The 19,400-nt window shown below is 34.1% G+C and overlaps 4 protein-coding genes across 16 annotated transcripts; 2 read left to right on the top strand and 2 right to left on the bottom strand.

Annotated features, from left to right (window-relative positions):
• The first annotated feature begins 508 nt into the window (after nt 1-508).
• LOC148253095 (uncharacterized) lies at nt 509-1,326 on the top strand. The gene is made up of 2 exons (XM_088208690.1): nt 509-716; nt 1,052-1,326. Exons 1-2 carry the CDS (start codon nt 519-521, stop codon nt 1,205-1,207), a joined length of 354 nt encoding a protein of 117 aa, XP_088064816.1. The 5' UTR covers nt 509-518; the 3' UTR covers nt 1,208-1,326.
• On the bottom strand, nt 947-6,257 carry LOC110809810 (uncharacterized). 5 transcript variants are annotated; one of them, XM_088208688.1, is made up of 6 exons: nt 5,903-6,257; nt 5,559-5,792; nt 4,786-4,883; nt 3,633-4,284; nt 1,145-2,135; nt 947-1,055 (listed from the first exon to the last, which is right to left on the bottom strand). In XM_088208688.1, the coding sequence occupies exons 1-5, from the start codon at nt 6,166-6,168 to the stop codon at nt 1,523-1,525; spliced, it is 1,863 nt and encodes a 620-aa protein (XP_088064814.1). In that variant the 5' UTR covers nt 6,169-6,257; the 3' UTR covers nt 947-1,055; nt 1,145-1,522. The 5 variants fall into 5 exon arrangements, with proteins under 5 accessions (XP_088064814.1, XP_021891438.2, XP_088064812.1 ...); XM_022035746.2 differs by having other exon boundaries at nt 4,477-4,883; XM_088208686.1 differs by having other exon boundaries at nt 1,145-1,222; nt 1,521-2,135; nt 3,633-4,883.
• Nucleotides 6,258-6,719: 462 nt separating this feature from the next.
• Nucleotides 6,720-12,620, top strand: LOC110809851 (dynamin-related protein 3A-like). Of its 9 annotated transcripts, none has more exons than XM_088207412.1 (15): nt 7,059-7,288; nt 8,091-8,350; nt 8,433-8,461; nt 8,553-8,654; nt 9,114-9,182; nt 9,275-9,334; nt 9,839-9,952; nt 10,123-10,171; nt 10,351-10,457; nt 10,783-10,875; nt 10,976-11,068; nt 11,161-11,298; nt 11,838-11,940; nt 12,233-12,310; nt 12,578-12,620. In XM_088207412.1, the coding sequence occupies exons 1-11, from the start codon at nt 7,200-7,202 to the stop codon at nt 11,003-11,005; spliced, it is 1,002 nt and encodes a 333-aa protein (XP_088063538.1). In that variant the 5' UTR covers nt 7,059-7,199; the 3' UTR covers nt 11,006-11,068; nt 11,161-11,298; nt 11,838-11,940; nt 12,233-12,310; nt 12,578-12,620. The 9 variants fall into 9 exon arrangements, with proteins under 9 accessions (XP_088063540.1, XP_088063538.1, XP_088063536.1 ...); XM_088207410.1 differs by having other exon boundaries at nt 11,879-11,940; XM_088207409.1 differs by having other exon boundaries at nt 11,879-11,924; nt 12,578-12,592.
• Nucleotides 12,621-14,247: 1,627 nt separating this feature from the next.
• LOC110809795 (Glutaredoxin family protein) lies at nt 14,248-16,989 on the bottom strand. Its single transcript, XM_022035719.2, has 4 exons — nt 16,750-16,989; nt 15,251-15,324; nt 14,577-14,675; nt 14,248-14,473 (listed from the first exon to the last, which is right to left on the bottom strand). The coding sequence occupies exons 1-4, from the start codon at nt 16,920-16,922 to the stop codon at nt 14,397-14,399; spliced, it is 423 nt and encodes a 140-aa protein (XP_021891411.2). The 5' UTR covers nt 16,923-16,989; the 3' UTR covers nt 14,248-14,396.
• Nucleotides 16,990-19,400: the final 2,411 nt, after the last annotated feature.

A 19,400-nucleotide genomic window follows, 5' to 3' on the forward strand; every position in this document is an offset into this window, starting at 1 on the left:
AAATAATAGATTAAATCTTGAAAAGGAAAAGATTGATTATTGTAACTCAACATTAAACTCAATGTTAAGTCCCTATAGATTCTTCCAGAGCATAAGAAGCCGCAAACAACATCTGAAAGGTTATAATTACATTAAGAGTCATCACTGGTTAGGACAAAACATGGATCAATGATTCAATCGTGATGGGTTTTGTTTGGCATGGACACGCACGTGAATCCTATCCCCTTACCTGCCCAAGTATAACACTACAGTGTGTTAGTAACCTGTGCTAAGGAGGGTAGTGGTCAAAGAGGTCTAACTTGGTCTTGGGTCTCCTGCACTCTCTCAGCACACAACAGAATCATAGGCATGGGCCTAGACATGTCTCCCCAGTCCCTCTATCAATAATTGATTCCCCCCCCTTCTCTCCCTCTCTTTCTATCTCTCTCAATGCATTGTAGAGCACTTGCATATATATATATATATATATATATTCACATTCAGGTATTCTATCTCATTTCATCAAGAGAACATAAAACATGGTTATAATGAAGGTACCTTTGTGTTTGGTTTGCCTGTGTATCCTCACAATTGCTTTCTATTCCTTTTCCAGAAACATCATCAGCAATTTTTCTTCTTCTTCTTCTTCTTCCTCGATGCTTCTTACCGGAAGGAGAGCCATGAGGGAAACGAGGCCGTCATCACCCAATTACAGTGTTGGATACTCTGGTTTCAAGGTGGGTTTGATATTTTCCGAACTCTTCAATGTTTTAGTAATTTCTTATTTTCTAAAAAGGGAATGCAGATAAGTTAGCCTGTACATGTCAGAATAGCCATACAAATCAACCTGTATACAGTGTCAGGTCTAATTCAGTTAACTAGGAGTAATGTTGTGCACCAGAACAGATTTCTCAGTAAATATTTGATAAAGAAACCCGCCTCAGTTTTAGAGGAGACTATTACATACCTTCTGCGAATTTCTTGCATCTTGCACCCATCAAATTATGCTTCCGATAAAATTTTCCATGTAGACATTGTTCCAGGCCTCATAATCAGGTTGCATGAAATGCAGGTTGCTGATGAAGAAACAAGGGAATTGAAATTAGAAGATTTAGTGTCACTCAAATATACAACCAGAATAGATGACTCGGATCAGCTGGTTTACCACATCGATTACCATGGAGTGACAACTCACCCAACACCAACACCAAAACATCCCAGACCATAGTAGCGATTTGGATTTCTGATGACACAGGATGAGTGGATGTATCTTAGTGAAATAGATGAAGATTATATATAAATGATCAGTAATCATTAGCATGAAATCACAATCCATCTTTATGTGCAGTTTTATTTTCTCATGGCTTACTTGAACCAAACTTGTGGATTCTACTCAGATTCAAACTAACAATAGTGGGAACAATAAGTACAGCACAATATGATACCAATATAGAAAATTGTGCATAACTAATTTGAAAAAGAGAGAGAGAGAGGAAATCAACAATCACAGTGGCTGCATATATACTCTAGTCTGAACTCACAGTTACAGTTTGTTAGAATGCAGAGAGAGCATTCCATTCATGTATTGCTTTCTCAGTCTCTTATACCTCTCAAGTAGCCTCTTATAGCTTCTGATAGCACCTTCATACAATATTTCATTACAAAATTTATTTTTGACCTGCATAAATGCAACCTCTGCCATGTCTTTGTGCTGAGAAAATATTGTTAACAGATTGTCACTTTTTGTGAAGGGTAAAATCCAATCACGTCCTTCCGTGGTTTCTGTCTCCCAATCAAGAAACTTTAACCACGTCATCCTTTGAAAAGGATCCTCATCTTTTTGACTAGCCATTTCCACTGTCCTGACTGCCTCCAGCATACTTGATGCTGAATTAATTCTATCAATGACACTGCTGAAGATGGCCCTTTGATTCAGATAAAGCCAACTCTCGGTGTTTGATTGGGAAGGAATTGCAGCAACCAAGCATGCCTTTCGAAAATTAGGATCAGAATCACCAATTAAACCGATAGTAATATGAAGTAAATGAATGGACATGATGCTCAGAACTGTAGATAAAGACCCAGAAGAAGTGTGCTGCCATGGCTTTTGGCTTTGGGTCCAACAACAAAGTGCAACATGTGCAAATCCCTCCCACCTGTTCTTAAACAAAAGGCAGAAAACACCGCATAAGAATAACAGTTTTTAAAACCTCATTGTTCTCTTATTGGCTCATGAACAGCCTAAACATGTACGTTCAAAGAGTCAATAGTTTTCAATGCTTGTAATATATTTCACTACTTGAATGGAAATTTTTTTTTTCTCATTTAAATATAACCAAATAGCAAATAAACCTTTTTCTTTTACTGTTTTGACAGGATGTATCTTCCATATCATAGACTTACAGTGTCTAGTTTGAACGGCTCAAGTTTGCTAGAAATTACCCATGTCAGAACCTTATCATTTATATAATAATTGACAGATCTCACATTGACCGAAACACATGAAAGAGACGTCCATAAGCACCTTTTCTAGAGCCAATGGCCCCAACCCTGTCTCTATGTCTGATGAACAGGGACGTCTATGCGATTCAATTCTGTAAACAACATGGGATCAATCCACATGCACTGTTGAGTTTTTGTCTTATAATGACCATAATTCCGATCAACCTCAAGATATCTGAGTATTTTATGGAAGATCTATATCTACAAGATGACCATTATAATAAATATAAGAGATTGATGATTATGAGAAAGGCCATTTCACACAAGATAACAAAGGGACAGGTTCTTACAAGAATAACACCTTTGACCATATATCTCAATTTAAAAAGAAAAGAAAACTTTTCTGAAAGCTTCATTATGAGGTGATCACAGGATAAGGCCCTAGAGTTAGAAAAAAGAGGTTTATTTTTATTTTAGGTTATTTTAAACTAAAAACAAAAGAATAGTTAGTTTGGAAAACCTAAATTTTTGAATCGTTGGTTTAATTTTACTTTTGGCTACTAAGTCGTCAAAATTTTAACTTCTTATCTTCTTTCACTTTCCGCTGTCTATACTTTTTGCTCAACTACCCTAATTGATTACCAACTTTAATTATTTACTCTCTTTAAAGTAGGGTAAAAACCTTGAAAGACTTCCTGTTATCCAGTTTTGGAAAACATAAAATCTGCGTTCTGACTTTCTCATCCAAAGAAAAAAAGGAAGATTTTAGCAAGCTTGTGAAGACTTATTGAAATTGTCCCCTTCTGCAGGTGGTTTTCTGAAAAAAAAAAAAAAGATAATAAAAACAGACTGCTTGATAGAGAAGCATCCCATTGGCACTTGGCATCAACGAATGGAACTTATTCTATAATTATTAAAGGCAAATGGTTAAAGAAATATCAAAATTCAAGGCAGCCAAGTGATTGGCCTTTGTATGCAAAAGAAGAGAGAGCTTGGAGCTATCATGTACAGGGTGAATTGGCATAAAGAATATGGACACATCCAATATAGAAAATTTCAACAGCATAAAATAACCAATACTATGGAAAACAAACAAGATTTACAAAAGGCAGGGGCATTGAGACTTGGGAGAAGCCAGGGATATGAGAGATAACTCAATAACCAAATAACATATCAGACTCATGCAAAAACTTATTGGAAATTATACTTACGAGAATGGAGGTTCAACCTCAATAGCTAGTGTCACATGCAGTGAAAACCCAGCTGATCCATTAACTTCGTTGTTATCTGTATATGCCTCATGAGGATAGCCTCTTGGAATATATAAGATATCACCTTCTGTTAGCAGTAAGTTTCTACATGAATCTGTTGAACTCTCAATATGTTCACTGTTAGGGATGTCACAGGACGCATACAAGCGAGGCAGCTGGACAATTGGCTGAGAGAAAACTTTCCAATGTTTTTTTCCAAGAAGTTGGCATACAAACACACAGTGATCATCATAGTGCATAGATAATCCTTGAGAATTAGGTGGTGTCAAATACAAATTGGCCCCAACTGATGGTTGACCAAATAGAGAAGCTAATCCATCAGCAATGGATGCAACACTCTCAAATCGGAACTCTGCACCACGTAAAGCAATTGTGTAACCCCTTTTAAATGCTTGATCACATTTTAAAATATCATCAACATGAAAAAAGCAAGGAGTCTCGACAGAGCAAGAGCATAAATTTTCTGGAAAAAAGTGAACCTCCCTTTTTGACTTCTTCTCTGTTCTTAGAACCCGAATATCCTGGTCATAGATCAGAGGACAGCCCAATTTAGTTCTTGCCTCCTTAAGGAAACCAAGGATGTCCATTTCATCTGAAGCAAGAGGCAGACATGAAATAAGACTTTGGAAGACAGAAGAAATAGGAGAAGAAAGAGATCCTTTTGGATATATAGAGCTTATAATTGATCTTAATAGATCATGATCCTCCTTCAAATTAAGACTTCCTATAAGAAAAGGTGAGACCTCCCAGTGATTTAACAGGAAATGTTTAAAAGCATTCTCACTTGAACCAAAAATACTGCTCCTAACCATCTCAGGTGAAGAATCTGCAGTTGGTTGGTCAGCATTAATAGACAGCCTAAATAAGCTTTCTGCCAGATTGTTGATTGTCATATTTGTCAAGTGAAATCCTTTCTCTTGACAAGATCTTGAAATATTTCCAAGAAACATTTGACTTCGAGCTTTTACCCAAATCTGTTTCAGAACAGCAGAAAAACATTCCAATAGCTTCGTTGGAATCTTTTCCAATTCCACCGTTTCACAGGTATTAGTAAGAAACATGGTTGCATCAAGAAGCAAACCTAGAAATTCACCTTCCTTGCAGTCTATCTCAAGATAGGTAATATTTGCTTCATCCCCAGGGCATAAAGAAATTGATATTGTTGATCTAGGAACCTGAAGGAATGCAAGCCTAATGCATGTTAAGTTAACGGGTGATAACGGGAGACACAAAAGAGCCACAAAATTTTCAATTTACCATCAGATCATGAAACCAAAAAACAATTCTTAGCAAAATGGCTGGGAAGCCTTTTCTTTCCCAACATTGATAAGTTGGATACATCTTTTAGACATCATCGAACATAAGCTTCTAAATCAGCCACTACAATACAAAAAAATATATGATTTGTTTGTCTTAAATTTTTAACAACTAATGTAAAAGATATGCTTTCCCAATCATATTGGGAATTAGTAAGTTAAATTCTGGAAAACATAGCTCCTTTCGAAAGCTCGTGGCATTAACTTCAAGGCCATGGAAAAACAGACTTGGTAAATAACAAGCTACCAGGAAACCACAACTGATGAAGCACCTCTCGCTCTAAAACCGACATCATGGCCCAAAGTAAGCCTAATACCATGAGTACTACATGACACCTTTTCATAAGCTTAATAACATGTCAATAAAATTTAAATCCATGACTCTTTTCTATGGTTTCTCGGCAACCAAACAAAGGTAAATCATAACAACTGAACCCAAATCTTCTTCTTTCATGTTCATCGCTCTTTACAGTCAGTTGTTTAAACAATCAAGATTATTATAACAAACACTAGAGGTAAAAGCAAAAAACAAAAAGAGTTGGATACTTACATAAGAGTCTCCAGAGCAGAAAACTGCAACAAACTTTGTCGTCCAATGGAGGTTGTAGACAAATCCAAAACGGCATTACACGCTGCCGTTGAAACTTTCCGGTCCAAACTTGCCAGCAACGGAATTAATTCCTTGACAGTTTCCCCGTCAGAAGCAACTACTTCATTCATCTCAAACGACAACAACGAGGCCAACCCCACAAGCTTCGCCCCGCAGCGCGCAATTTCTCTATTTCTACAATAACCGCACCGAACAAACAAAAAGAAATCGACTTAACTCGATCAATTCAAACAGGCATTTACACTTGCATATGCTCAAACATGTATATACAGAGAGGAGATAACCTGGAACTGAGGAGTAAAGGAAGCAAAGAGATAATAGGAAAAAATAGAGATGGCGGAAAAGGGACTGTTGAAAGAAGCGATGCTCGAAGCTTGTTTAAACTTTTCTTCACAACAGAAATGGAGTCGGGTCTGTAGTCGGACTTCGACAGAGTTGCCAATAACAGAGCGAAGATGGTGTCCACGACCGGAGACTGGATGATAGGCGACAGTTCAGATTCTGAATTGCTCTTTCTCTTGCGGGTTTTAGCGCCATCGCTCGCCATCATCCCCCACTCTGCTGTCTGCAACTCAGTAGCTTCCAGCTGAGTCGGGTAATTGGGGTGTCCGTGTTTGGTACTTTGTGCCTAATGATACGTTCTCTGGTAACTTAATGTATTTTTATTTATATTAATAAACATAATTAGTATCTATTATTATAAACCAATAAATATATTTTATTTTTTTAATATAAATAATTTTATGTATTTACCTATTTTTATTCACAATTAAAACTGAATACTTTAGTTTAACAATTATATTTTATTCCCATTTGTTGACCTTTTATTTTGATAAAAATAAACTTATTTGTATAAATTTTATAGACATATTTAATCAAATTGTTCACATAAAGATTTTAATTTATAAATTAATATAAGAAAAGTGAAGATTAAATATACATAAAAAATAATATTATTAAATATTTTAATATTTTTAAGTTTACCTAAGAAATTGAAAATACAAAATAGTTTTTTGTAATTTATTTTATTTTATATTTTAAAAACTATTAAATTAAATCAGGGATTGAAAAAAAAAAAACAATCTTATAAGTAGTTATGATTAGCGGGAATAGAATGGAATCCTGGAAAAATATAAAACTAATTCAAAATACCAAAAAGGAAAGAAAAGCACGATTCTGTATTCGACTGAGTCCAGAAAATTGAGTTTCCATTATTATAAATTACTTTTAGTTAAATCACTTTCATAAATTCTTGATTTCTTCTTCTTTCAGTGTCCTAAAATTTCAGATTCTGCATCACGAACAAGAACTTTCAGAGTTTGGCTTCAATCGAACATTGAACAATGGCAGAAGAATTCGAACCAGTGGGCAAGATTCCGAAGACGGGTTTGTCGGTGATTCGGGCGATCGGCGAGCTGCATGATACGATGGAGGAGTTCGGGCATCAGCTATCGAGTAATTTGCAGCCTCTGAAAGTATTGATGGTCGGCAGCAAGAGCAGCGGCAAGTCCAGCGTCCTTGACGCACTCATGGGCCGTCCAATCCGGTTGATGCTAGAGCACCGTCAACGGACTTCCAGCGATGATGGCAGGGAGTGGGCTGAGTTCAACCACTTGCCCGGAAAGCGTTTCTACAGTTCCTCTCGCGTTCGCGAAGAGATACAGATACGGGTGAGTTTGTTTAGTTTTGTTGTGATTTTTCAGTGTATATATATATATGCAGAGACATAATTTAAGCTTGAATTCATATTCTATTAATTACAGTTTAATTTCTGCATTTTCCTTTAATATTTAGGATCAAGGGCTACTTTTTGTTGTTTTGCATCAATCTCTTTGCTTTTAATAAGATTTTATTGTTTAGCTTTTGTCTTATACAAGAATTAATTAGAAGTTTGAGATTAAACAAATTAAAATTGAAAAAAATAAAAAACTCACAACGTGATAATTTTAAAAAATTAATCTACTTTAGTATACATGCATTAAATTATTAGGTCTTATGAATTTAACAAATCATGCTTTTAAATTATATCTAAGTAATATGTATACTTATTTGTATTTATAGTCAGAATAAATTAATTGCCTAATTTATGTAAATTTGGTGCATTACTACTTATAATAAAAGTTCAATATGGTAATTTTCTTTATTGAAGAAAAAAAAAAAGAGGTCAAAGAAAAAAATAGTAAAATTATATCATACATTTTCCTTTTTATATGAACAATGGAAAACTCTATTGTCTGAGTTCTTATTTTATATGAGCAAGAAACGCATGCTGATACGTGAATCAAATCTAAGCCTACCATAATTTGTGAAAAATTAAATCTTAACTGAAAGAAAGGAGTAAGATTTGACAATTAAACCTATTCTGGTATCATCTAACATAATTGATTGTCACTAATTATCCTAAAAGTTTTAAAATTATGCTGATAAGAATTAAGAATAATCACATGACACTCATTGATTCTGAGAAGCTAGTAGGAACAGGGGGGTTTCAGAGAAAGAGATTCAAATAAGGATATCTTCTCCAAATTTTTTTAAAATGACACTCATTGATTTGCCTGGAATTACCAAGAATCCGGTGGGAGATCAAACAAGTGAAACGGAAATGATAATTAGGAGGATAATAATATCCTATATCAGCAATGACAGTTGTATCATTTTGGCTGTTAGTCCTGCAATTTCTGATTTGATTACCTCAGATGCAGTTCAGATAGCTAAAGAAGTTGATCCAGCAGGTTGGTAATTTTTCCTTCTTTTTACACGTAGGCAGTGGTGATTGGTGTTAAGATATTCTCATATGTTGGAACTTTTGATTAGGTTTTCGGACTATTGATGTGATTACAAAGGTTTGTGTTGTTTCTAGAATGGTGAGGTTTTCTCTTTTCATTCTTGAACTTTGATCATAAGCTTCAATAAGGAGTATTATTTGTTTTGTAGCTCGAGATAACCGAGAGATATCTGGATGTATACAACTTTTTCTTTGAAAGAGTTCCTTCGCTGAATTATGGATCTTATGGCATTGTGAATTGGAGTCTAAAGGTATGTATTCCTTTAAAAAACTTCTAATTGTTGATTTCAATATTGTCGCTAGAGTTTTCCTTGTACAAATAATGTGTTCTTGTAAAAAAAACATATTACTTAAGTGACTTCTCCTTATAAGGAAAACGATTCTCTTGACTCTAATTGTAGGATGAAGAACTGTTTGTCCAGCAAACTAGCCCCTTAGTTAAGATAATTTATTTGATTAACGTAGTCCCAAGGTCTGGGAAGATTATCACAGATGATACCAATAATATGATTGAAGTTTTGCTGAACCCAAGCAAAATATTGTCGCATAAATTTTTTATCCTATAAAAGATGATTTATTTGAAAGAGATGGTAACTTCTCCAATCTTACTACTAGAAAATTCTTGAACTCTACTGGACGTACAATGGATATCTTTTACACTTCAACAATTTTGCACGTTCTCTTTACATCTATCTTCATCTTTGATGCAGGATGTTAGTAAAAACTGGAATATTCAAGAGGCATTTGCCACTGAAGAGAGCTTTTTTATTGAACATCCGGTACTTCTCAGCTTCTCTAACTAATGGTCTTGCAAATTCATATATCTTAATTTGAACTGAGCATCTCATTCTTTTTCTATGGCATGATGAAGGTGTATAGCAAGCTCGCTAATCATTGTGGCATTCCCCAATTAGCGAAGAAGTTGAATCAGGTCCATCCATGACCTTTTGCTTTCTTGCTAGTACTGTAGTAAGTTCTGTGGGTATAGTTTATGATGCTTTTCTATTTCTTGTCCAATGAGAATTGACACAAAAATACTTTTCCCAAATGGGCCAATGAATTAGGAATTAAGAACTAGTTAAGACTTGTTCCGTGTAGCTAGATCTTAATGAGCTTAGATAGCAGAAGTTAGATTTTTGGTGCTTTATATTCTTTCTAAATCCTAAACATTTCCTATCTTTCTCTTTTCTTTCCATCTTTTAAAAGTATTAGTTCTATTTCTTAAATGGCAGCAACCATGGCTTTTTGAGATGGAATTAGAAAAAGGTTCTGAAATACTAAAATATTTTCATCACATTGTTAAACTTATGAAATGCAGGAGAGGGTAGAATGATTATTGAAAAGTTAATGGTCAATTGGTTATGTCTATTTTTGGTTAATTTCTATCCTTCTTACTCTGTCTTATGCATGTTTGGTTGCCAATTTTCTGTTCAAGATCCTTGAGCTCCATATAAGAAATGTTCATCCAGGTTTGAAGGCTAAATTGAATTATCATATGGTCACACTTGCTGGAGAGCTGCAAGCTTACAGAAAAGTCATAGATTCTAAAGTAAGTTTTGTTTTATGAATTGTCAGAGGTTTCTGGTCCATACACTGTTGTCAGGAATATGATTAGAACATTTTCTGATTCATATTTCTGATGCAGAAATATTAATTGTATGAGACGTTTTATTTTATGAATCAGAAAGCTAAGTTGACTTCTCAATTGTCTTTTTCTAGGAGGAACAAAGAGAGGTGTTATTGAACATCTTAGACAGATATTGTCAAGGTGAGATTTTTGTTTATAGAGAGGTGTCATTTTGCAGATTTGTGTATAAGATTTCAAAATTCCAGTAATTAAAAAATATTGTTTTACCATTGTGAAAATCCTGAGCTGTCCATATAAATCTTGAATAACTCTTTCTTGGTAATATTTATTGCTAGTTTAGTTCCTTTCCCATTTGACAGATTTTTGTGCCATGATTGATGGGAGCAACCAGAACATGTCAACTAGACAGTTATATGATAGCAGGATCCACTATGTTTTTGAATCAATTTTTGGGACGACTTTAGAGGTGATTTGTCACCTCTGCTTCTGTTCCTCTTCTTTGTTGTTTTGAGATTTGTATTGGTAACTGATAAAAAAATTTGTCTACTTTGAATAAGAGAGATATTAGGCCCTATTTAGATACGGAAAAAAAATTTTGAGTTTTCTTTTTATAGTTCGTATATGTTTGTACATAAATACATATATAATCGTTGAAAACAAAAAAAAAAAAAAAAAGCTTGAGGAGTGATAGGAAAATATACTTCGAGCAGTTATTCTTTTAAACTCTATACGTCCATTCAGCGAAGTTTTACACAAGAGAACAGGGTCTAAAATGGTCTCCTTGGTTATAGGAACTGGACCCTTGTGAAAATCTAGCTGATGAGAATATTCAGAAGACCATCCGAAATGTCACTGGAATAAAACCAGCTTCATTGTTATTCACGGTGAGGAAAATAATGGCTACATAAGATGCTTTCTCTTTACTGCATATGAATTATCATAACTTTTATTTTGTCACTTGCATCAACTTTACTTGATGTGCAGGTTCTGTTTGAAGTTTTGGCAAGAAAATAAATTGCTCGGTTATCAGATCCTTCCCTGCAGTGTTTACATTTTGTCTATGATGAACTGATAGAGGTGAAGAAACTGTTGCGTATGGTTCTTATGATCTTTAACATCATTATTATTGATATGAATATCATAACCAGGAAGGTAACCTCCTCCTGCAGGTGACCCATGATTGTGAGTTGACTCAATTGCAAATGTTTCCAGTCCTCAGAAGGCGAGTAAATGAAGTCATGACAAGGTTTTTGTATAACAGAGTAAAATATGCTGAAGAATTCATCTTAGAGAGCATTGAAACGGAGGTGATTTCATCCTTAAATTCATTTGTTTGAATTATATGTACTTAATTCTGTTAGCTCATGGTAAAGTTGGCAGTAAGCTTTTTTTTGTTGTTAATTTTTAGTAAGATATCTAGTTTTTTGTTTTCAATCTAGAAAGTTTTAAGAAAAGTAGAGCACCATGCAACTAGTCCTTGTCTGTTATTTTTGGTTGAATTTGGGTCAGATTTAAATTATATTGAGTATGAAAGAGCATATAATACAAATGTCTTGATTCAAAGTAATTCCATACCTAATTTAACTTGGATGTTATTGTGATTTTTTCTTTGACCAATGAGAATACCAATCTATTATTGTGAAATTAAAGATATGAATATAGTTGATAAAATTATGTACCAACTATATAAAATTACATCTGAATTCTTTATATTAAATAATCAAAGCAATCTTAGAACTAACGTATGGAAATGCTCAGAGTCAGTGCTTGAACACTATTTAAGTGATTTTGTTTTCTTTCACCTTTCTGGCTGTTTGCTGATTAGTGAACCATTGTAACCATTCAGTTGGGACATATACATTCTTACAACTCCAAGTTTATTGACAGGAAGAAAGCTGTTGAGCTTGCTGAGCAGCAGCTTCAATTACAAGAGGTATCTGCCCACGTATGTATGTTTGCAGTGAACAAGCTTGTAGGTTTTTTTTTTCCAAATAAATTGGACGTGCATCTGAATTCAGGACAATTTAAATATTAACTTTCTTGGTAGATTTTGACAGTGTTTGGAAAAAATTGATTCCACAAAGAAAAGAATTCATTTAAAATCTACATTTTTACATCTAGAGTGGAAAAAAAATGTGAACTTGCAAATAAATATCACAGCTTTTGTAGGATTTATTTGTTTCAAACATAGTATATGCCTCTTTCCATGGTCCCATTCTAAAGACGGATACGAATATTCAGGATGGTTTAGATGCATTAAAGATAGGCAAGAAGCCTCACATAATGCTCGAGAGATCAGCTGGTGCTCCACCTAAAATGGTACTTGCTTTCCTTTGTTTTCATATAGGCACGCATAGGGTAAATCTAACATACTTCCAAGGCATAATGTCTCCAGATGATGTATGGTTAAGATGCATTAGTTGATTAATTTTTTTTATGTTTTCAATTGTCAGGATATTTTCTATTTTAATCTAAACTATTGGAGGCATCATATCTCAGATGAACTTACTAATCTTTTTTGTTTTGGTGGTAACTGGAACTTCTATTCATATCATCCTCATTTACCTTATGAATGGCCATTGGCAGGGAAGTAGTCCTCAACCAAACAGTGACAGGCCTGTTCAATCTGGTAAAGTCTTGCTATGTTTTGTAATTTGTTTCTGTTTTAATTGAAAAGGAAAACAATTTAAATCTGAGTCTAGATTGTATGAATAAGCAAAAGTATTTTGAACTTGTGATGCGCAGACTATCCATCCACAAGAGCTCGGGGTAATATTTCACCAATACTGGGGCGCAGTCTATCACCAGATTATAATACTGCAGCTAAAATATCATCCGAACCACAGGGAATATCATCCATAATCCAACTCGCGAAGGTATATTCTTTAGTCTCATCATCGATATCTGCTCTTGATTGAACCTCAAAAGATTTAGTTCTAGTATATCAAAGCCAAGATGGAAAAAATACCAAGACTGCTAAATATAAAAAATATTCTCAAAATCACCTTATAAACTTTCCCTATTAATCAGTCTTCCAGAAGTCAGTACTGAAGTACTACTTTTCTTCTACTCTTCAGGTCCCATCGGTTTTATCACCAGAAGGACATACCAAGATAAACTAGAAATATTAGTAATCAAAATATTGCTAAGGTCCTATTATGACATTGCTAAGTCACATATTCAACACATGGTTCCGAACGCTATAATGCACATTCTGGTAACCTTCTGTTTTATATTCTTTTGTAGCAAGATATCTCTTAATTTTTTTGAAGCTACTGAAATTTTTGTTCCATTTGATCAATCGATACGCAAAAAGAAATATCCATATGACTTTAATGCAGAATCTATTCAGGTTTTACATTCTCCTGTTAATTTCTTCTTGCATAATCATACTCTGGTATTTAAAATATGCATGTTTTGTACTTAAAAATATCTTTTTTAGGCTTAAAAATTAAAAAGCTTTTTCTGATAAAATCTTTCATTGACACGTGCAGAGAGAACATCTCCAAAAATCTATTACAGGAGAATGATGAGTTTGCGGCAAAGAGAAAACAAGCTCAAGAATCTTATTGTGCTTTGCAGCAGGCTATTCAGGTAAGAAAAAGCTTAACAGAGTTTTTTTTTTAAAAAAAATGACACAGACAATTACTTAATGCATATGTTACCTGAAGGCAGAGTTTCTCAATGTTTGTCTCCGTTTCAATGTGACCATTCTATTTCATGGAGCTAATGCTTAGAAATAAACTAACTTGTTCATATGAAAATAAGGCATTATGACGAAGCTCAGATTCAAGAGGTTGTCGCCTTGCCCGCCAATTTTTCATCATGAGTTCACTCGAATACAGATGTGAATAATACACCAGTTAATAGAGGCATACTGGAGTGTCGCTGTATTCCTTCTTACTTGTATTGAAAGTACATATGCTAGGTGCCATAGAGGTGTAAGTTTCTTCTTTTCTTTTCAGGAGAAGAATAAGGTGTAAGTTATATCAATTATTTATGAAGTATAAATTAGAGTTTTATTAGTTTAATCACAGTTTTCCTTTCCTCTTTTTGCTACTTGAGGTTATCTATGATTTAACCAACAGCCTGATTGGGTTTTAACAGAAAGCTTAGGAAGAACAGACAAGTAATTAACCCAGATAAAGGAGACGAATTAATAACTTCACTGCTTATCAATCTGGCTAATTGCTTAGATGAGGTGTTAAAATGTTTAGTTAACAATAAAGAACATAATATTGAAAATGACAATTAAGTACGAAAACTAAGACTCAATCTTTATGTCTACTGAACCAAATATATATATGTTCAATGAATATAATGAAAAAAGTAGTGATGACAAAATCCAAATAATTGGTTTTGGGCCCTGTTTAATAATTCAAGTAAACAGAGGTTTGTTCTTGATTCATAGATCATTCTTATCTTCACCGGTAATGCCCAGAAGCTTAACCAATTCTCCGCTCTCGTATGCTTCAACAGTATCTGAAACAAACATATCAATGTAAACTCAAGTGATCTTAATCTTTCTTTTCTTTACAATACAGAATATCCATTTAAAATCCTTATTAGAGAAATAAGAATTTACCATCTGAGCCACCGATATGCTTTCCGTTTATGAACACCTGTGGTACAGTACGCCTTCCCACAATCTCACTCAAGGCAGTCTGAATGTTCCCACCGTCCTCTGTAAGACACAGAATCAATTGCCTCAATACATTTCCAATGCATATCCAAAGGCATGGTTCTCAAAGGCATAATGACTCTCGGTAGTATTTAAAAGATCATAGAAATTCAGTAACTTCTTGTAATAATCACTTCATATTAATTAATAATCAAATAACTATGCAAAGATAACTAATATAAAAAGTTACTATATTGTTATGAGATATTCGGAAATCATCAAGGAAGCATGATGCTCCAAGCCACCCCGAAAGTCAGAAGTACAATTCATTTCTTAGTAAGAAATGTAAGCCAACCGAGCAACTATCACAGTGAGAAACAACATAGTTCAGTTGGTATTAGGTGCCAAAAACCGAAGCATTAACCATGAAAAATGAGAAGTTAAAACCATAGAATTCAGCTGTCAAACTAGAAAATCAGTCCACCAGCATGGTAATAAGTAGCTTCTTTATTGTTTGGCTTTTAACCAATACCAAGCTATTTTCATCTAATCTCAGTAGAAGTAACTCTTTCAGTTTATAGCAACCCCTTTTCCCACAGTTAGAAAGCATCAACATGTATTTGTAAATAAAGACAGACCTCTCTGATCAAGCTCAATAACACGGGGAACCTGGTCCAACTCCTTGAAAACAGATTTTGCTTTCCTACAATACCTGTAGAAAAATAATAAGAAGAATGAAATGATAAGTCCATAATTCCATCTATTAGAGGTAGCAAAAAATGAAGCACAAATAATTCTTCACATCAGATGTTGGCTGCCACAAATAAAAACAGAACAAAGATTAATATATTTTGTGATTCTCCATGCCCATAGAAAGCAGTTTCTCTTATCCTCATTTCTTTCCTAGAAAAAGTTATGAATTCAAAAAAAAAAAAAGAGAAATGAATGATTTGCAGAGTTAATAAATGTTCATAAAATTATAGATCTCATCATCAATGGACATGGACATTCTCCTCACCCTTTCGACAAAGTTAACAAAACTACTGGAGAAGCAGCATATAATCACAGAAAGCACCTAGAGCTTTATGTAAGATCTCTTATTTGGAACATGTTTCAAGTAACTAAGCTAAATTCTATGACGTTGCAAATGAAACAGAAAAAATGCCCATGCAAATATCTGTCAGTTGCATATGTGATTCCTTGAAAATTTTCAGAGAGATTAAAAAGGAAATTTGCGGGGAAAGATTATACATATAAGACACAACCCAAAACCCAGAACCCTTCAGCCTTCAGGACATCAACAGATCTCTAGATAAGAAAACATGCAAAACGGACACCATTTCCTGCAAAGTAAAAAAGGCAGCTCCTAGAAAGAGACTGGATAAGCTGCAAGTGGAATTCATGGTTTCTTCATAAAAATGTTTTGTAAGATCTAAATACCAACACGTGAAGAACCTTCTGAATGGAGATATTCAACCATTCAAATTCCAAAAAGAATCATGTGAGCTTATCCCATAAAGACAGCTCTTCCTAGACATGCATGCCGAAATGAAAAACAAAGCCGGAGCCATCTTGCTCGTTTTCACATCTGAATTCATTCAAAATCATAACACTGAAATTGAAAAAGAGAAGGATTTTTTTTTTTTTTTAATGTTGGTAGAAGAAGAATACTGGCTTTGGCAAGAAGAACCACTAGGCCTTCCACTAACTGGATCGGAAAAGGTACACGCCTAAAAATGCCAGTTATACGGACAACTCAAGATTAATGACCGTTTGATTCAATTCAATTCCTACTCCTTAACCATCCAATTAATAGCACTGTAGGTAAATTTCGTAAATTTACTGATAATCGAGTGATGAAGGAACAGATATTGAATTGAACAAAACGGAAATGACGTAAATTAGGAATGCCAGTTTCAAAGAGGAAACCTAATACGAGAAACCCCAAATTGAAAACAGAACGGGATGTCCTAAAATCCAGCAGCTGTAAAATCCAATACGAAGTTAAAAACCAGTCAATTAGATCAACTATTTCGGAACTAAGAGGGTCACATAAAGGAATTTATCATGGTTAGCTACCAATTAAGTAAAATATTCTCAATGAAATATCGATCGAGATGGAAAGAGAGATTTGTACGGGCAATAGGATTTGGAGAAGATGACAATCTTGTGAGAAGCGATCGTCTTCAGAACAAACTTTGTTTCTGGTGATGATGCAAACGATGCCCAACACAGAGAAGCCACAACTATTAGCATCAGCAATGAAGCTGCCATTGCAGAAGATCGCGTTGGTAATCTCGCCGCAGCCATCGAAGATCGCTTGAAAAGAAAGTGACTGTGAGCCTAATATTTAGTAGTCTAGATACATAAGTATGTATATATGTATATATGCTTTCAATATCAACAGTTCTGAGCTAGAAATAGTTGCCATTTATTTACTGGGCTAATGGTAAAAATGGTTCATAACCTTCTCTATTTTGCAGTTTGCTCCTTTATTTTTTAATTATTGTAATTATGTTTTTTATTTTTTATTTTCTAAAATTAATATTTAATTAATTTATCTGTTAAAATAAATAAATTTATGATCACGCCACCACAACGTAAATCTAATATTTGTTACCGCCATTTACATGATTTAAACAAAGTAAGTTAATTTTTATTGCTAAGTTTATAAAATTTAATATTTAATTTTAATAATATTTAAACTCTATAAAAAATAAAATAAGTAAAGAAAAATAATTTATATAACTTTTATCATATTTTCTTACAAGAATTTTACAAAATAATCATGAACTTTTGTCATATATGATTTTGCTTGCCACTAAAAATTATTTTCAAACCACTTTTACCATTTCAAAACATAAACATTAGTTGTGTTGAATGAATATTATGAATTTTAACATAATTTGGCAATATGATGACACTTCACAAATTTACTTATGAAATGTAACGTCCTCGAAAATTTAAAAAGAAAAATATATAATAATTTAAGTGTATAAGCGAAATAAAAGGTTAAAATTTACATTCCTTACATAATAACTTAAAAGTACTAAATAACATTACGAAATTAATGCCTTAAAAGAAACACAAAAAATAAGAAAATAAATGAAAAATAGAAAATATCTAACATCTACTCGCAATCTTCTTGCGGATTAGAATATAGAATCATATCCTTTTGATCTGAAATAGTTAAATAAAGGATAACTTATACTACCCAAATAAGGATATTACACTATATCACCGGCACAGAAGCAAATGTTGGTATAAAATCAAAACAACTAATGAAACATTAAATTTAGCAAATTAATTTATCAATTATAAAATCATTTACCGTTCACTTACCATAGTAGAATTTATGAAAATAACCTATAAAGACAATAATAGCATACAGATCATAACTTCATGAACAATCAGTAACATAGAACATATCATAAATTCATATCCATTAACAATATACCAAATTATAACTGTTTCTCTTTTCACCAGCCTACTAGTATCCAATGGGGTTCATAAGAATGTCCTCATTACACATGAACCATTTTCCTTAACAATCTCAATTACAGGGCAGTCCCCATATTCCGTCCGGTATGAGCGTCAAGACATTAAATCTCAATATCCCGTCTAGTATGAGGGTGAAGCGGGTCGTCTCCATACCTCGTCTGATATGAGCACCAAATTACCAAGTCTACATACCCCGTCCGTATGAGACAACGTTCACGGTAGGGTTCCTTATGTACCCAGTTTGTCCATCATCTCCCAAGATATCTAGTAAGGTTGTCATTCCATCTGTTTATTTAATCACACCACTTTTCTGTTTTTCTTTAGTCTCCATTACCAAATCAAATATAATCACATAAACAAATAAACATACATAAGGTAATGCAATCATATCTCAAATCCCAAATCAAACAGTAATCAAGTAAAACAGCAATACATGCGTTTAAACTATAAAATAGATAAATAAGATATTATCATATTTTTAAACTATAAAATAAATCAACAGAGAACAATATCTGATTTGGGCTCCATTAGCAATCCGTAATTAATTATGAATATCTATTTAATTTGTACAAAATAACGTATTATTATTTATTTAAACTTCAATTATATGATAGGGAATATGGTGAAGGATCCTTACTCAATTTAATGCCGAAGAGCTAAACAGTTTACTGCGCCTACGGGCGGTTCTTGAATTTCCTGAATTTTTCTCTGAAAACTAAAACGTACTTATAGTATCGACAAATGTTCCAAATAAACTCAAAATCAGTCCTAGGACCCACTCAACTAATTTCGAAAATCCGACATGGCAGCTCTGCCGTGCTCTGGTGACGGCGCTGCCGCGGGCAGCAGCGGTCCGCCTCGAGTCGACCGTTTTCGGTCGATTTTGTATCGATTTCTGCGAGCAAGCACGTTAAAGGGGCTCGGTTGGCCCAAAAAATCGAAACTCACCAACGGTGAGGCTCTCTGGTGCGGCGGCTCCTCCGGCTCACGTTGCAATTAGGTATTTCACTTCGGTCAACCTGTAGAGAAGAAAATGGTGATCACAACAGTGAAAAAATTACGCGAAACGGGAATCGGAAAGGGCCTCATCAAATGTGGTTTGTGAAATTTTTCGTGGCGCCGCCACCGGGCTTTGCTGGTATTTTTCGGATAATTGGCCGATCTTTTCACTCCAATTTGGCCATGAATGAGCTTAAAATTGAATTTCATGCAAAATGAAAAGTTTTTACCTTTTTTGGCTCTCGGAAAGGATTTCGGTGCGTCAGCGAATGGCGGTGGTCGGCTCCC

This window comes from Carica papaya, chromosome 7 (genome assembly GCF_054855325.1).
Source record: "Carica papaya isolate Zhongbai chromosome 7, ASM5485532v1, whole genome shotgun sequence".
NCBI classification, from domain to species: Eukaryota; Viridiplantae; Streptophyta; class Magnoliopsida; order Brassicales; family Caricaceae; genus Carica; species Carica papaya.

Coding starts and splice junctions, on each gene's coding strand:
- LOC110809795 (XM_022035719.2), bottom strand. CDS start 16,922: ATGGCTGCGGCGAGATTACCAACGCGATCTTCTGCAATGGCAGCTTCA. Junction 15,325..16,749: donor TTCTCCAAATCCTATTGCCC/GTACAAATCTCT, acceptor ATTTTTCTACAG/GTATTGTAGGAAAGCAAAAT. Junction 14,474..14,576: donor GCATATCGGTGGCTCAGATG/GTAAATTCTTAT, acceptor TGTTTGTTTCAG/ATACTGTTGAAGCATACGAG.
- LOC148253095 (XM_088208690.1), top strand. CDS start 519: ATGGTTATAATGAAGGTACCTTTGTGTTTGGTTTGCCTGTGTATCCTC. Junction 717..1,051: donor TTGGATACTCTGGTTTCAAG/GTGGGTTTGATA, acceptor CATGAAATGCAG/GTTGCTGATGAAGAAACAAG.
- LOC110809810 (XM_088208686.1), bottom strand. CDS start 6,168: ATGATGGCGAGCGATGGCGCTAAAACCCGCAAGAGAAAGAGCAATTCA. Junction 5,793..5,902: donor CCTTTACTCCTCAGTTCCAG/GTTATCTCCTCT, acceptor CGGTTATTGTAG/AAATAGAGAAATTGCGCGCT. Junction 4,884..5,558: donor TCTGCTCTGGAGACTCTTAT/GTAAGTATCCAA, acceptor AACATGCATTAG/GCTTGCATTCCTTCAGGTTC.
- LOC110809851 (XM_088207412.1), top strand. CDS start 7,200: ATGATGGCAGGGAGTGGGCTGAGTTCAACCACTTGCCCGGAAAGCGTT. Junction 8,351..8,432: donor TAAAGAAGTTGATCCAGCAG/GTTGGTAATTTT, acceptor ACTTTTGATTAG/GTTTTCGGACTATTGATGTG. Junction 9,953..10,122: donor GAAAAGTCATAGATTCTAAA/GTAAGTTTTGTT, acceptor GTCTTTTTCTAG/GAGGAACAAAGAGAGGTGTT.